This window comes from Myxocyprinus asiaticus, chromosome 38, assembly GCF_019703515.2.
Source record: "Myxocyprinus asiaticus isolate MX2 ecotype Aquarium Trade chromosome 38, UBuf_Myxa_2, whole genome shotgun sequence".
NCBI lineage: Eukaryota > Metazoa > Chordata > Actinopteri > Cypriniformes > Catostomidae > Myxocyprinus > Myxocyprinus asiaticus.
In genome coordinates, this window is record NC_059381.1 from 14,812,476 (window position 1) to 14,831,136 (window position 18,661).

Genomic DNA, 18,661 nt, shown 5'->3' on the forward strand with positions numbered 1-18,661 from the left:
TAGCGACCACGAGGAGGTTACCCCAATGTGACTCTACCCTCCCTAGCAACCGGGCCAATTTGGTTGCTTAGGAGACCTGGCTGGAGTCACTCAGCATGCCCTGGGATTCAAACTAGCAAACTAGCGAACTCCAGGGGTGGTAGCCAGCGTATTTTAGCACTGAGCTACCTAGGCCCCCTCAGTGGATGTTTTTTTTTTTTGTTTTTGGCACCATTCTAAGTAAACTCAAGAGACTGTTGTGTGTGAAAATCCCAGGAGATCAGCAGTTACAGAAATACTCAAACCAGCCTGTCTCACACCAACAATCATACTACAGTCGATATCACTAGGTTCAATTTTTTCCCCATTCTGATAATTGATGTGAACATTAACTGATGCTCCTGACCCGTATCTGCATGATTGTATGCATTCCACTGTGGCCACGTGATTGACTGATTAGATAATTGCATGAATAAGTAGGTGTACAGGTGTTCCTAATAAAGTGCTAAGTGAGTGTATATGCAACATACAGTTGTGCTCAAAAGTTTGCATACCCTGGCAGAAATTGTGAAATTTTGGCATTGATTTTGAAAATACTGTATGACTGATCATGCAAAAAATTTATTTAATTTCATTTAAAGATAGTGATCATATGAAGCCATTTATTATCACAGAGTTGTGTGGCTCCTTTTTAAATCATAACAATAACAGAAATCACCCAAATGGCCCTGATCAAAAGTTTACATACCCTTGAATGTTTGGCCTTGTTACAGACACACAAGGTGACACACACTGGTTTAAATGGCAATTAAAGGTTAATTTCCCACACCTGTGGCTTTTTAAATTGCAATTAGTGTCCGTGTATAAATAGTCAATGAGTTTGTTAGCTCTCACGTGGATGCACTGAGCAGGCTAGATACTGAGCCATGGGGAGCAGAAAATAACTGTCAAAAGACCTGCGTAATAAGGTAATGGAACTTTATATAGATGTAAAAGGATATAAAAAATATTCAAAGCCTTCAAAATGCCAGTCAGTACTGTTCAATCACTTATTAAGAAGTGGAAAATTCGGGGATCTCTTGATACCAAGCCAAGATCAGGTAGACCAAGAAAGATTTCAGCCACAACTGCCAGAAGAATTCTTAGGGATACAAAGAAAAACCCATAGGTAACCTCAGGAGAAATACATGCTTCTCTGGAAAAAGACGGTGTGGTTGTTTCAAGGAGCACAATACGACAATACTTGAACAAAAATAAGCTGCATGGTCGAGTTGCCAGAAAGAAGCCTTTACTGCACCAATTCCACAAAAAAAGCCTGGTTACAATATGCTCGACAACACCTTGACACGCCTCACAGCTTCTAGCACAGTGTAATTTGGAGTGACGAGACCAAAATAGAGCTTTATGGTCACAACCAAAGGAGAGGGGTCAACAAGGCCTATAGTGAAAAGAAAACCATCCCCACTGTGAAGCATGGTGGTGGCTCACTGATGTTTTGGGGGTGTGTGAGTTCTAAAGGCATGGGGAATCTTGTGAAAATTGATGGCAAGATGAATGCAGCATGTTATCAGAAAATACTGGCAGACAATTTGCATTCTTCTGCACGAAAGCTGCGCACGGGACGCTCTTGGACTTTCCAGCATGACAATGACCCTAAGCACAAGGTCAAGTTGACCCTCCAGTGGTTACAGAAGAAAAAGGTGAAGGTTCTGAAGTGGCCATCACAGTCTCCTGACCTTAATATCATCGAGCCACTCTGGGGAGATTTCAAACGTGCGGTCCATGCAAGAAGACCAAAGACTATGCATGACCTGGAAGCATTTTTCCAATACGAATGGGCAGCTATACCACCTGCAAGAATTTGGGGCCTCATAGACAACTATTACAAAAGACTGCACACTGTCATTGATGCTAAAGGGGCAATACACAGTATTAGGAACTAAGGGTATGCAGGCTTTTGAACAGGGGTCATTTCATTTTTTTCTTTGTTGCCATGTTTTGTTTTATGATTGTCTTCTTATGGACTCTTATGCCCTCTCACCCCTTTCGGGGTATGGGTGCCAACAATAGATCACCAGAGGTTTCTGTCCTGGGCCATTCTTTCCAATTGACTCCAGTTGTATCCCATCTTGGTGATGTCTGCCTCAAGGTCATGTCGCCAGGTGTTTCCTGGACAGCCTTTCTTCCGCTTTCCTTTGGGGTTCCATCGCAAAGCCTACCTAGTGATGTTGTTTGGTGGTTTGCGCAGGGTGTGTCCTATCCATCTCCATCTTCTCTTCTGAATTTCTTTCTCTGCAGGAAGTTGGCTCAATTCTGTTATAACCTACAGTTGAATATGAATTCCATAAGAAATAAAAGAAATGTGTTTTGCATGCTCACTCATGTTTTCTTTACAAATTGTACATATATTACCAATTCTCCAAGGGTATGCAAACTTTTGAGCACAACTGTATATTTCAAAATACTACAAAAACGTAAGTTTTCATGTTACATTTTCGCATATCATAGTGGAATATTGTACATGTTGTATAAAGTATGTATATGCATGTACTGTAACGTATATGTATTAACTGAATACAAAATTTTAATATTATGAATTATGAACTGTCTGTAGTACAGCTCATCTCTGAAGTCACAATGAAAATGTCAACAATTTAACATTAAAATGTGATAAATAAAATGTAGGCTATAAATCATTTAAACAATAAAAATAGTTTTTTCGATAAAAATTAAAGTTTGGTCTCCTGAAATTTGGCAAATGATTTTGGTGCCGTTTGTTTGTTTTGTTCAGTTCATGAGAACAAATGCACAAATTTACAGTAACAAAATGTATCTTCACATCTGCAGGAATACTTAATACTCAAATGTAAAGTTTGGTTTGGTATGTTAGATGCACAGAGATTTAGGACCGCACATTTTCTGATTTTCACACTTAGCACTGTCAATGTTCTTACCTTTTTTTTTTCGAGTGCAAGGCGGAAAAGGGAGTTTTACCTGTTTAAAATAACATCAGGGGCTCTATTTTCGTGAGTGTGCAAAGTGCAGCGCAACGTGCTACGACCACGTGCAACGTCTTATCAAATTTTTGGGAAAGTGCTAATAATTAGTGCAATTTTCATGGCAGCGCAAAGTGCAACTGGCCGTGGGTTGGAGTGTTTGCACTACTGTGGGTGTAGGTGCGCAAACTGTGGGTGTATTTTATGTAAATGAAGTGGCACAGAGTGCAATTTGCTATTTTCCTAACAATTTGGTTGTTGCACAAAGACGTTTCAATACCACCTCTTAACTCTGCGCAAAGTCCAAATTCAGTTCCTGCATTTGCAGTTTGGAGATTTCACCAGCAGGTGGTAATAAAGTTCATGTCCAAATTCTTAAAGCACAGAACTTCAAATGATGTCTCTTCAGTTGCTGTTGAAACCATTTGTTGAAACAAAAAATTATGAGATTTGTGTTAAACTTTCTAGAGGTCATGGTTTATTTTTTCAATTATTATTATTATTATTATTATTATTATTGTTATGTTTATATGTATTTTTATTCTTGTTATGTACAACTGTATTTTTGACTAGTAATTTAATTTTGACTAGTAATTTTCCACCAGTTGTCGTAAAGTGATTTTTAAGTCACTGCAAAAGGGGCCGGTGGAGCAAGTTGGAGAGAGAAAAATGTTTGGTTTTAAATAGATTTTTTTTTTTTCCTCTTCGTTATTTTTATTTATATTTTCATTTCATTTGAAGTGTAATTTAAATTTAGAAATATTTTTGGTTGAATTTTTTCATGTTTCAATAAATTAATTAAATTTTTCAAAATCAAAATCGACCGGTAGAACTGAAGTGTATGCCAATACAATCACTGTTTATACTAGCCATGATTTGTGTGTCATTAGATGAAAATGATCAATAATAATTACTTAATTTAACAGCAAATACATCCAAATTCTGACGAGAATCACATTTTCCATGCGTATAAAAGGAGCGCGTCACTGTCATAGAAATATGCCTGACATTCATCAAGGATGAAGTTAATGCACAGAAGAACGTAATTTTCAATTCTTATAATTCATTGTATACAGTTTATTTACACTACCAACTTCTTATCAATGTGCTGTCTTTGTTTAAATTGTTGGTGCTTGAGGGAATGGACTATATAATAGGATGCAGATGTTGAATAACCGGAGAAGAATCTCAGAATTAAATGGCACTTGGTCACACCTTTTGTGCGTTGCACGGGCGATTTCGCAAAACCCACTTGTGCCTACACTTAGGGCATGCTTGCACAACAATACCAAAACTTCATGGCCATGCCCATTGACTTTGTGCTTATTACTTAAGGCATTATGATGCCCATAACATTTGCGCTCTTACAATAGGGCCCCAGGTCCTATAACTATAGTGAATTATAGCATATATCAGAAATGTGCTTTAAAGGTGCACTCAGTAACTTTTGTCTTTGTTTCATCTTGGACTTACCCTGACACCTAGCGGCTTGGATGCAGCATCTAATAAAATAAATAGTTTTCAGTTTCAGATGCCATTTTAGAAATTTAGTATTCACAGTCAGCCATGATTACTTTAATCAGTGAGTGAAAGTATCAAATAACAGGATGGTTACTGAGATTAAGAAAGTAGTATTCAGCTGGTCATGTGATTCTAATATGGCAGTCCCTATATGCAGACCCTCTCCATGTAGAATAAAACAGCTTTTATAAGGTTACTGATATGACTGGAGTCTTCATTTTAATGTGAGTGGTCATGATTTCCTACATATATTGCAAAATTACAATTCATGTCTTTAGGAGTTAAACTTTTTAAATAAGGAATACAGCCAACAGTGATGTGGGCTTAAAGTTGGTGGGGTGTGGCCCGCAGGCCCCACAGTTCCGGCGCCCCACCCTAACCTACCTCTGAAACCAGATGGAAAGTTTCCATTTGTTCTAAAAGTAATCTCATTGCTGTCTAAGAGGAAAATTTTTATTTTTAAGATATTTCACTTTTGTTTTTGTTTTTCCTGTGGGTAGACAGACTTCTGTGAACAATGCTTGGTAAACTCCAAAATCTGCAGTCCTCCAGGATTTGAGAGTTACTGTCCAAAATACACAGTCAAAGCTCATTGACCTTGGCCTCCTATGTTACATACTCAGCTCTGTCGCCTCTCAAACAAACACCTACTAGAAACTCCACCACCTTTTAATGACTGTTAAAAAAATGCAACTTATATGCAATTACTGCCCAACATTCTCTCCCTCATTTCCTCCCTCTCAGTGGCAGTTAAGCATGATTTTTCTGTGTGGAAGTACAGATTTGATATGCCCTTTGTAGTGTGCAGGCCTCCAGGTGTGAGATAATGAATACATAGGCTGTTTCAGATGAGTGTGATAAGGCGGCAGTGGTTGTGTCTGTAGCGGTGGTGAAGAGAGTGAGAGGTAGTGAGCAAGATGCTAGAGGAAATGAGGGAGTATACAATGAGGACCATCGATCCCCACAGCTCCGTGGCAGGGCGCAGGTTTACCGAAGCCGGCTGCTGCACACAATAACGTGCTTCTGTCTGCATCTTAATCTTTTAGCAGTCACAAATCAACTTTCATTTTTTCCAGACCAACTGCACACATTTTTCTACCTCTCTCTCTTTCTATTTTTTCTCTCTCTGTTCTTGCATGTTTGCAATGCGTTTGCATAGCTAGTAAGTATTTAGTTATTAAATGACTTTGCCCCTGACAGATCTGTTTTTTTGTTTGGGTTTTTTTGGCAATGTTGGTCATTTTCTCCACTTTTCCCAAACTGATTGGACCCTGATAATTGCTGCTTGCATCTACGTATATTGTCCATTGAAACAGGAAGTTGGAGCAGGGTATTTGAAGGGCTTTTATTTATTTTTTTCAGCCGAGCACTTGACAACTTGTACAAAGGATGAAAGCAATGAAGACACAGCATGAATAAATTATAGCCACTTCCTTCAAAACTAATTGATGGTTGGGAAAGGAAAAAAGTATGAGCATTGGTGCAAAAAAAGACACATTGATGAACCATTATTTGCCACAGTTGGTACTAATAATTTAGGGGGAGGGGACAGTCTCATTCTAAAAAGCATTTTACTATACAAACATTTGTATACACCCCTGCATACAAGAGGTCAATTTCATCAACTTTTAGCAGTTTAAGAAGGAGTTTTAGCATACAGATGGACTCAAAGTTAATAGACTAAAAGTCACAACACTTTTTTTTTCTTTGTTAACCATAATGGTCTTTCTGGTAAAGCTAGATAAGAAGCTTGGTGAGGACACCAGAATCTTTTCAGCAAGGAAAGAACAACTAGCAAAGAGTTCTCCGTGTAAATTTCCTGAGAAGTTTGCCTGATTTATTGCCTATGGCTTGTAGGAGTATTACCCTTTCCTGTAAGCAGTTTACAGAGGACATTGTTCAAACAGACTTGAAGAAAGACAAACAGCAGGCCAGCGTTCGCTCCGAGAACAACACAACCCATGAGCTCAGAAGTAAAGCCTGACACACACATAAACTCAACACTAAGGGCAAAAGGCTATGAAGAGGCAAACAAAAAAATCCTCAAAAAAACTAGAAAAAACAAATCACAAGAGGGTTTGAAGGGAGATGCCTCTGACTTGGCAATATGTTTGATTTTCCTTTTCTCAGAACAAACTCTCGGAGCACTGAAAGAAGACCGGGAAGCAAACAAGAATGAGAGCGCTTTCAATAGTCAATAGGAAAACAAGCTCAGCAGGGACTGAAATTTGCCTTCAAGAGGCCTGAATGGGCAATTACAAGACACTTAAGTAAACTCAATTCAAAAGTTGTGAGGTAAAGAGTCAAAGAAGGAGGGAGGAAAGACAAACAGAGAGAGAAAGAGAACAAAGCTGCAATCCGATTCACACAGTCTCTATGCAGTGTTCACTGCACCCTACACACTCAGCAGGGGATATCTGTAGAAGTTCAGTTCATTGGATTAAATTCCATAATCAAACAGCATCCAGCATCAAACAGAGACAACACTTGAGCTGTCCAGATTAGGGGTTTGAGTTATGATGACATAAAATTCTCAAAGTAAATGAACATAAATACAAAAAAACATGATCATACTTATAGGGATACACTGGCGGCCAGAAGTTTGGAATAATGTACAGATCTTGCTGTTTCGGAAGGAAATACTTTAATTCACTAAAGTGGCATTCAACTGATCACAAAGTATAGTCAAGACATTACTGATGTAAAAAAACAGCACCATCACTATTTGAAAAACGTCATATTTGATCAAATCTAGACAAGCCCCCATTTCTAGCTGCCATTACTCCAACACCTTATCCTTGAGTAATCATGCTAAATTGCTAATTTGGTACTAGAAAATCACTTGCCATTATATCAAACACAGTTGAAAGCTATTTGGTTCGTTAAATGAAGCTTAAAATAGTCTTCGTTTTTGAGTTGCCACAGTATGCAATAGACTGGCATGTCTTAAGGTCAATATTAGGTCAAAAATGGCAAAAAAGAAACAGCTTTCCCAAGAAACTCATCAGTCAATCATTGTTTTGAGGAATGAAGGCTATACAATGCTTGAAACTGCCAAAAAAAAAAAAAAAAAAAAAAAAAATGGAAGATTTCATACAAAAATGTACACTACAGTCTTCAAAGACAAAGGACAACTAGCTCTAACAAGGACAGAAAGAGATGTAGAAGATGTACAACTAAACAAGCGGATAAGTACGTCAGAGACTCTAGTTTAAAAATTAGACACCTCACATGTCCTCAGCTAACAGCATCATTGAATTCTACCCACTCAACACCAGTTTCATGTACAACAGTAAAGAGAAGACTCAGGGGTGCAGGCCTTATGGGAAGAATTGCAAAGAAAAAGCCACTTTTGAAACAGAAAAACAAAAAGAAAAGGTTAGAGTGGGCAAAGAAACAGACATTGGACAACAGATAATTGGAAAAGAGTGTTATGGATCTTAACCCCATTGAGCTTTTGTGGGATCAGCTAGACTGTAAGGTGTGTGAGAAATGCCCGACAAGACAACCACATCTATGGCAAGTGCTACAGGAAGTGTGGGGTGAAATGTCACCTGAGTATCTGGACAAACTGACAGCTAGAATGCCAAGGATCTGCAAAGATGTCATTGCTGCACGAGGAGGATTTTTTAATGAAAACTCTTTGAAGTAGTTTAGGAAGTTCTGAATTTTTTTTTTTTTTTTTGAAATTATAATAGTAATTTTTCACGTTATTAATGTCCTGACTATACATTGTGATCAGCTGAATGCCACTTTGGTGAATAAAAGTACAAATTTCTTTCCATAAGAGCAAAATCTGTACATTATTCCAAACTTTTGGCCACCAGTATATATATAAATATAAAGTATCTAATTTATCCATGTGGTTTTATATAAAATATACAGTATGTTATTATACATTTAAATATAGTTGTCATATTCATTTTTAAATATGGAAATAAATGGGATTTGTTCATTTATAATACCTTATGTTATATCTTAACTGTTATGTGACCAATAGTCATGATAATGGCATTAACAATCTCATCTTGTACAATTTATACCCGCAAACAACTGCATAGAAATGACACATGAGGTGAATTAAGGTGAATAAAACACTGGCCCCTTTACTCCTTTTTTGCTGTTTATTTCAGCCAAACTTCGTGTACTATCCAGCTGGAGCACATTTGCTGATGGGTAAATTTCCCTCCCAATTCTTTTGAAATGATATATCGATGTACTCTTTTTCCCTAATGCATTTAATTTATCCATTGCACTGCTCATATACACTCTTTCTATACCCTATATATGCTTCTTACTTCCGTGGAACACAAAAGGAGATGTTTGGCAGTATGTTAGATGTATGTTTCAGTCACCTTTCACTTTCATTTTATGGAAAAAAGATGTAATGAAAGTAAATGGTGACTGAAGCTGTCATTCTGCCTAACATCTCATTTGGTGATCCACTGAAGAAATAAAGTCATACAAGTTTGGAACAACATTAGGATGAGTAAATGAGGACAGAATTTTCACTTTTTGGGTAAACTCTCCCTTATGATGGCCGAATACCCTGTGAAGTACACGTTGCAATCCACCATCAAGCGACTGGAATGTACAGAGAGACACAGCATCTTAAAGAGAGAGAGATACAGAGCCAGAGATATAAAGCATGCTGATGCATACCAATGAGCCAGAGCAGATTTCCTGCATTTTGAGGGTATCATACGCTGCCAAATCCTATTAGGGCATCTCCCCATTCAGAAAGTTAAAAGTGATGTGATTACATTGATCCCCTCCTGCTGCGTTACACAACAATCTGTTGTCCCTGCATTCCAAGAGAACTCAAGACAAATGCTCTCCATCACAGGGCCAGACAACAGAAGTGATTGGTTGCTGCTGTCTCGCTGTCGGCAGCCGTGATTGTTGTGTGAAATGCACCAGTGATAAAGGGTTGGTAAGGGGGGCTTGAGACGAGGGTGAGCATTGAGTAGGGAAGGGTCCACAGTGGAAGTCCTCTCTAATGAGGCCGAAGATACAGCTGGCAGGCCGGAATTACACGGCATCCGCAAGAGGGGGAAAAAGCTAATTCTAATGGAGCAAGCGCCTCCGATGGGACAGATTGGAGTCCCTTGCCTTTGTTATCGTATGCCATTGTTCCTGTCACACTGGTCTGTACAGCTCTTTGGTTCCTCTACATTAGACAGGTAGAGAAAGAGGGAGCGGATCGCCGTGCTCAGGGTGATTAAAGCTGCCCACTGACTCTGCTGGTGGCTTAATGAAGTCTTGATTAAGTTTAACAAGGTGTGGTGGCAATGTCATTGTTATGGACAAGGGGAAAGGCTGCCATAGGGTGAGTGTGTGTGTGAGAGAACCTGTGTGACCAAGCAGCAATGTCAGTGCTGCACAGAAAAAAAAAAAACAATTAAGACAGGCCAAAAGGAGTCAAAGGGAGGAATTCACTAAGAATAGATTGCACCCACTGATAGCTCTGTTTATTTGCACATGCTGACTGCATTGTTTTAGCACCCGATTCTGTGCTGAATACAATTTATATTCTCTCAATGCAATTCTTGCCAAAACCACAATCTGGCATACTTTAATGGTTCTAATGCTTTTCTTGATAATGCTTTTCACATAGAAAGGAGGTGTGTTTGTGCTGAAAAGATTGACAATGATTTAATTTTAATACGCATGAAAAAGAAGTATACAAGATAGTGTAAAAGTTACTTCTCGCAGAATGTAAAAGATAAAATCTGTCATCAAAAAATAAATAAAAAATTACTTCTCTCATTCAATGATAAAGCAATGTAATTCACAGAACAAAACAGCCCAGTCAGTATTTCAAAACCATAGTGACTTAAAAATAAGCTTCATTGTCTTGTATTTAGCTCATTTGTATTGGGTCATACCCAGTTTCCTCTCATTTTAAAAAGATTACTTTTGGCCTTAACCCAACTGCTTTATCCCTTATAAAGCAAACTGTATGCCCAATTAACCAAATAAGAGGTAATTAAATTGTACAAGTATAGAGCCAGCCATACTGTTGCTTTAGAAGACTGTCTTTTCAGTGTGATAAATATTATGCATTAAAGCAGAAGCTACACTATGTTATTACATATAATAATGCATATAATTTGCAGACAGCAAGAATATTATGAGTGCAGATGAAAAATGTGTGATATTAAAGTCGAAATTTGTCTTTTGTATAAGAGCAGACACTTGGCACACCAAACAAAAGCACAACAAACCTGTGGAATCAACAAATTGCACATTTGGAATTGTACATTCTACAGTGAGCATGTCTCTCTCTCAGTCTGTTTGGAGAGAGTATGTAATGTATGTGCTGAAGAATTCCTTTGACACTTGCTTTGTTGTAACAGGGTGTTTATGAGTTCATGAGGATTAAACTCACCATAGCCAATGGCACGATGCCCACAAGGTCATGTGGTGCCAGGTGGATGAGGGTCTGGATCTCATCTGAGAGGGTTCGGGAAATGGGGTACTCGATCTGCCAAGTCACTGAGCGACTGCCCAGAGGATCCAATAGCCCGTTCACCTCCAGATCTACCTGGAGAACCTTCTGGAAGCCTGCCTCCACCCTAGTACAAAAGCAAGAAAGAGAGGTAAAGTAAAGTTTTGACTGGACACAAAAAATACACACAAACACACACACACACACACACACACATATATATATATATATGTGTGTGTGTGTGTGTGTGTGTGTTTTATAAGTAAAACACGCATATCAGATTTATAAGTAAATATTCAGGATTTATAACTACATGTTCAGATTTACTTTTACAATTTTGGATTCGGTATACACAACGCATAATTTAAATTCATTTAAACCCATTGCATACTGTTCAGGACACTCTAAGGAGTCATTTAAGGGTTAAACATCTGACGCACTGAGTCACGTGACAAAACACCATGGCGTCGATTTCTGAGAACTGCTTCTATGGGTGCAGCGCCAACAAAATTGCCTCTGGTAAGAAACCTCTTTAAAAAATTTCACTAAAACCTGTTTGGTTGTGAAGAGTAGCCTCTCTAGTTTCGTTTGATATGCTGTTTTAAATATTTTTTCATTTTTTGTGCTTTGGCACGCTGATAAACATTAAGTACTCGGATGAGTGCTGTGAAGCGGTTTTCTGACAGATGTTCCAAAAACATGTTAGTTATTTTGAATAACTTTTCACAGAAAAAAATTTGTGGATCATTTCGCTTAATTTTAATCTAAAGGTTGTTATATTTTTGTTTGTTAACACTGTACAATAAGGTGCTATTCATTAACATTAGTAAATGCATTCTTATATATTTAGTCTGCATTTTCACATTGTGAATACATTTATTTATCCACAAGCTGAAAATTTTTGCTTTCAGAGGCTTTATATGAAGTTAAAATAAGGTGCATTTCAAACTGTTCTGAGACCAGTGCAGACAGACAGCACACTGGAGGTTAAGTCATTCACTAAATAGGGAGCAAGGGTGCATCCTATAGCTTTCCTATGCAGCTAAGTGCATTCACTCCTAAAATCCAACCAAAAGTTCAGTTTCAGGCTGCAGATGATTTTTGGACCACTCAACATGTTTGGCAGACATGGGACAATGAAAATCAGTACATAAATTCAGAATTTGATCATTCAAAATTTTATTTTAACATGATTGGCAGTGTTTGATGATGCTGGCCATTACTTTAAATCAGAATTATGCATTCATCTTTCTAGAAAATCAGCTGTAATGTCTATAATGTCTCAATAACATGAATAACCAACACTCCTGGACACAAACTATTTGATGACTTTCTTTAGCTTCTATAGTTATCACAACTTAGTCCTGCTGTCCACATATGAAGATATAATTTTTTAGGAAAACTATTTGCTCTAGAAATTTATTTTTATTTTTATTTTTTATTATTGTTTATTAGGTGCTACTAGTTACAAATCAAAAAATGAAAAGGAAAATGCACACAGAAGTCACACGGGGGTCTCAGGATGATATATTCAAATTTACAGTTAAATACCGGTATGCAGATTTATAAGTATATATTCAGAATTTATAAATATATTTTCTGAATTTATGTAATTATTTCCTGTTTGGTTTCCCTCATAATATGTATACATATGTACTACGGCAGAATAGATAATGGTTGCAAATTAAGCTGTCGCTCAGGATGGGCTAGTCTGGGGTGAAAGTTTGATATGTAGCTTTCGATAAATGTATATTTTTAATAAATTAATGAAGATTTGTTTAATAATTTTTACAATAACCTGGGTAACAGGGTTGATGGCTAGTGGAATGTGCCAGTAATTCGGATATCAAACTGTTATAAGCTATACACTGCTATAAGCATACACTGATCAGCCACAACATTAAAACCACCTGCCTAATATTGTGTAGGTCCCCCTCGTGCCGCCAAAACAGCACCAACCTGCCTCTCAGAATAGCATTCTGAGATGATATTCTTCTCACCACAATTGTACAGAGCGGTTATCTGAGATAACGTAGACTTTGTCAGTTCAAACCAGTCTGGCCATTTTTCTGTTGACCTCTCTCATCAACAAGACATTTCCATCCACAGAACTGCCACTCACTGACTGTTGTGTGTGAAAATCCCAGGAGATCAGTAGTTACAGAAATACTCAGACCAGCCCATCTGGCACCAACAGTCATCCATGCGATTATCTAATCAGCCAATCGTGTGGCAGCAGTACATAAAATCATGCATATATTGGGCAGGAGCTTCAGTTAATGTTCACATACACCATCAGAACGGGGATAAAATTTGATCTCAGTGATTTGGACCGTGGCATGATTGTTGGTGCCAGACGGGCTGGTTTGAGTATTTCTGTAACTGCTGATCTCCTGGGATTTTCACGCACAACAGTCTCTAGAATTTACTCAGAATGGTGTCAAAAACAAAAAAACATCCAGTGAGCAGCAGTTTTGTGGACAGAAATGCCTTGTTGATGAGAGAGGTCAACAGAGAATGGCCAGATTGGTTCTAACTGACAAATTCTATGGTAACTCAGATAACCGCAGTGTACAATTGTGGTGAGAAGATTAGCATCTCAGAATGCTATTCTGAGATGCAGGCTGGCGCTGTTTTGGCAGCACGAGAGGGTCCTACACAATATTAGGCATGTGGTTTTAATGTTGTGGCTGATCGATGTATGTGCAGTATGTAAAATATGTCCCGTCCATGGACTGTTGTTATGTGGCTACAGGCCAGTGCACACTACCACTGGATGAAGGGGCAGTCAAGCAACCATCTATTGGCCTTTTTGTTTTAGTACACCTAGCATGTGTATGGGATGTAGGCTACAAAGTATGTGTGTGTGTGAGCATGTGGCGGTTTACTCTCATTATTCCAGTTCACCAAAAACACATCCCAGCAGCAACCGAAAAAAAATAAATAATAATAATAGAAAAAAGCAATTTACTTTTGGTCCAGCACCACAGCATTTTCAGAAAAGATTTCCAAAGCAGAACACAACATTGTCTCCACTGATTGCAATACAAACAAAGCTGAAAAACAATGAATAAAACCAAACCCATTTGATTTGCAGAGGCCTAGGTTTGATCAGGCTGGCTGCTTCGGCCAAACACTACTTAGTTAAAGCAAAACGCCATATGAAAAATCCCTACAATCAAAAACCAAATGCGAAATACAGAACTGCAACTGAATTCACATCTGAAAGCCTGACAAAGACAAAAAACTAAACTATGTAACCTTTTCTCAGAATTCTTCTCAGAATCAGAACACTATGATACAAGGTCGGTCCGTGTAGGTCAGAGTACCTTTTGACCATTTAATTTCCTATTCGGAAAGGAATAACGAGAAAGGAAAAGACGGCTAATTTTTTCGCTTAGTTTAACAAACGGAAAATGAGAATTCGGCTCGATTTCTCCTTTTTTGTTTATTGTTTAAAAATTGGTTTATGGCTTGAATATTTCATTCGCACATGTGGGCGGTACTGAAACGCCCCTTTCATCTGATTGGTCTAACCGCCCCATATTCTGTATTGCCTTAATTCTGTCAGGCAGAATAAGAGTCAGTACGGCACTGCCAATGTGTTTACTCTTTAATAAATTAATGTCGTGAACCACCACTCACTGTTTACGCATGCCATTTGAAGCCGAAATGTGTCGCTGGGCACATAATAAGTACTGTTGTGACTTGCGAAGTGTTGCCTCTAATGTACGACACGATCGTAAGCCCGAGACTATATGCTGACATGGAGTTTGGTGTATTATTTATATTTTATAACATTTATATTATATTTAATAACATTGTATGATTTTGTAGTAGGCCCTACCTGTGTTTCCATGTCACATTGATAAATGAAATGAAGATTGTTCCATCACTTTTGATAAAAGTGTAAACTAAATAATGTTTGGGTATTAGCCTTCTGAAAGAGCAACAAGTGGAGCAGATGTAAAAATCTAATAAAGAGCTCACTAGGTGTGTGTGTGTGTTTGTGTGTGTGTGTGTGTGTGTGTGTGTGTGTGTGTCAGATGCCACTGGGCAGATGCTGCTGTGCGCTCTCCATAACTGGATACAAGTGCAACATTATTTCTGCAAACCGGAGATTGCTCATAAATTGTGATGCCAACGTAATTGTCTCAGCCAGTGTGGACTTTTAATAAATGTAATATTACATGTAAAAAATAATTTTATATCTAATTTTGAATAAATAATTGTGAAGATGACAGACAGACAGACAGACAGATAGATAGATAGATAGATAGATAGATAGATAGATAGATAGATAGATAGATACTGTAGATAGATAGATAGAGTATTGCCAGACAGATGAGTATTTTTTAAAAATATATTTTTTAGTTAAGATTAAGTTTAAAAGTATGATTGTAAGCATGTGTGCTCATTTCACACGATGCCTCGTATCAGGGTTAGGAAAAGAAAGAGAGGAGTTCCAGCTGATGTGTTAGAACTGATGCATATGCAAGCATTAAAATATTTGATAGGAAAAAAGTATGCAGGTTTTTGACATGCCTTTTGTTGGTAGACAGATAAAGGCATCTCATGTGGAAAACAAATGCTGTGTTTAGTCCGGGCAGTATCAAATCAAATCACTTTTATTGTCACACAACCATATGCACAAGTGCAACAGTGGGTGAAAGTCTTGGATGCAGCTCCGAGCAACACAGCAGTCATGACAGTGATAAGACATATACCAATTTACAATAAACATCAGATTTACAAAACACAATTTACATATCTAATATACACACATTACACAACACAATAATAATATACAATGTACAGTATACAATAAACACAATATAGAACACACATACACACAATGAAGAACACACATACACATAATATAGAATACACATACAATAAAAATAATATATAAAGTATATATAAAATATACAGTAGGTTGAATTGTACTGTATTGACATTCAGGCTGTCGGTTGATAGTCAGTTGCCAGTGTGTTGTTAAGAGAGAATATAATTTATGACAGTCCGGTGTGAGATATAAGAGTAAGAGTAATAAAGTGCAGTGCTGATGTATGTTGATCGTGAGAGATCAAGAGTTCAAAAATCTGATTGATTGGAGGAAGAAGCAGTCATGAAGTTGGCTGGTACGGGTCCTGATGCTGCGATACCGCCTGCCTGATGGTAGTAGTGAGAGCAGCCATGGCTCGGGTGGCTGGAGTCTCTGATGATCCTCCAAGCTTTTTTCACACACCGCCTGGTATATATGTCCTGGAGGGAGGGAAGCTCACCTCCAATGATGTGTCTGACAGTTCACACCACACTTTGCAGGGCTTTGCAGTTGTGGGCGGTACTATTGCCATACCAGGCAGTGATGCAGCCAGTCAGGATGCTCTCTACAGTGCTGGTGTAGAACCGTGTGAGGATGTGGTGGTTCATTCCAAACTTCCTCAGCCATCTCAGGAAGAAGAGGTGCTGATGAGCCTTCTTCACAATGGCCTCAGTGTGGATGGACCATGTGAGTTCCTCTGTGATGTGGACACCAAGGAACTTGAAGCTGCTGACTCTCTCCACTGGTGCTCCATTGATGGTGATGGGGCTGAGTTCTCTGTCTTTTCTCCTGAAGTCCACCACAAGCTCCTTGGTCTTGCTGACGCTGAGGGAGAGGTTGTGCTCCTGACATCAGCGTGTCAGAGTGTGCACCTCCTCTCTGTAGGCTGTTTCATCATTGTCAGTGATCAGACCTACCACCGTCGTATCATCAGCAAACTTAATGATGGCACTGGAGCTGTGTGTTGCCACACAGTCATGTGTGTACAGGGAATACAGGAGTGGGCTGAGAACACAGCCCTGTGGGGCTCCAGTGTTGAGGGTCAGTGATGAGGAGATGCTGCTGCCCATTCTAACCACCTGGCGTCTGCTTGACAGGAAGTCCAGGATCCAGCTGCACAGCGAGCTGTTTAAGCCCAGAGCCCGGAGTTTCTCATCAAGCTTGGAGGGCACTATGGTGTTGAATGCTGAGCTGTAGCCTACAAACAGCATTCTCACATAAATGTTCCTTTTTTCCAGGTGGGAGAGAGCAGTGTGTAGTGTAGATGCAATGGCATCATCAGTGGAACGGTCATTGCGGTATGCAAACTGCAATGGGTCCAGTGAGGCAGGCAGCACAGAGCAGATATAATCTCTGATTAGCCTCTCAAAGCATTTGCTGATGATGGGGGTCAGAGCAACAGGACGCCAGTCATTTAAGCTAGTGATTTTGGATTGCTTTGGTACAGGCACAATTGTGGACGTTTTGAAGCATGTGGGGATTACAGACAAGGAGGGGGAAAGGTTGAAAATGTCCATAAAAACACCAGCCAGTTGGTTCGCGCACGCTCTGATAACGTGGCCCGGAATGCTGTCTGGACCCGCGGCTTTATGGATATTCACCTGTCGGAAGGACAGCAGGTTACATCCGCTACAGAGACAAAGAGCGAACTAACCTCTGTAGCTTCGGCCTTGAGAGCTCTCTCCAGGAGGGCACTGTTATTTCCCTCGAAACGAGCATAAAAAATATTTAGCTCATCCGGGAGAGAGGCAGCAGTGTTCACGGCTGAGTTTTTATTCTCTTTGTAGTCCGTGATGATATTAATTCCCTGCCATATGCTTCTAGAGTCGGTGGTGTTGAACTGTCCTTCAATCTTGTCCCTGTACAGGCGTTTTGCTGCTCTGATAGTTTTGCGGAGGGCATAACTGGCTTGTTTATGCTCCTCCGCATTCCCGGAATTAAAAGCGAAGGTCCGCGCATTAAGTGCCGCGTGAACATCGCTATTAACCCATGGTTTTTGGTTAGGGTAGATCCGTATTGTTTTGGTCGGAACAACGTCCTCTACGCACTTTCTGATGAAACACATTATGCTATCAGCGTAAACCTCGATGTCGTCATCAGAGGCGGACCGGAACATCTCCCAGTCCGCATGATCGAAACAGTCTTGTAGCATAGAATCTGACTGGTCCGACCAGCACTGGATCGTTCTGAGTGTGGGTGCTTCCTGTTTCAGTTTCTGCCTGTAAGCGGGCAGAAGGAGAATGGAAGAGTGGTCTGAATTGCCAAATGGTGGGTGGGGGAGGGATTTGTAGCCATCCCGGAAGGGAGAGTAGCCCAGTCCCAAACCCGGTCCCCTTGTGTGTTGAAACTGATATGTTGGTGGTATTCAGTGTGACTGATTTGAAACTGGCTTTGTTAAAGTCCCCGGTCACAATGAACATGGCTTCAGGGTGCGCGGTTTCCTGCTCACTTATACTCCCATAACAGTTCCTTGAGTGCCCGGTCTGTGTTGGCTTGTGGCGGGTTGTTCACAGCAGTGATAATGACCGCTGTGAATTCCCTCGGTAGCCAGAATGGTCGACACAGAAGCATGAGAAATTCCAGATCAGGAGAGCAGAAAGACTTGAAAGAATGTACATTCCTCTGGTCACACCAGGATTTGTTGATCATAAAACACACACCACCACCTCTGCTTTTACCTGAGAGGTCTTTCGCTCTGTCTGCTCGGTGCACGGAGAGCCTCGCGGGTTCGATGGCTGAATCTGGAATCTTCGCAGACATCAAAGTTTCTGTAAGGCAGATAATGCAGCAGTCCCTGATCTCTCGTTGGAAAGAGATCCACGCTCTCAGTTCGCAGAGCTTGTTGTCCAGAGACTGAACATTTGCCAATAGAATACTGGGTAGCGGGGG

The 18,661-nt window shown here is 39.5% G+C and overlaps 1 protein-coding gene across 1 annotated transcript in view; it reads right to left on the reverse strand.

Annotated features, from left to right (window-relative positions):
• Window positions 1–18,661, reverse strand: part of LOC127428867 (transmembrane protein 132C-like) — a 272,344-nt gene that overhangs the window by 63,488 nt on the left and 190,195 nt on the right. The window contains exon 6 of the mRNA XM_051677515.1: window positions 10,888–11,074. Within this exon, the coding sequence (XP_051533475.1) occupies window positions 10,888–11,074 (187 nt within the window). The remainder of the gene's footprint in view (window positions 1–10,887; window positions 11,075–18,661) is intronic.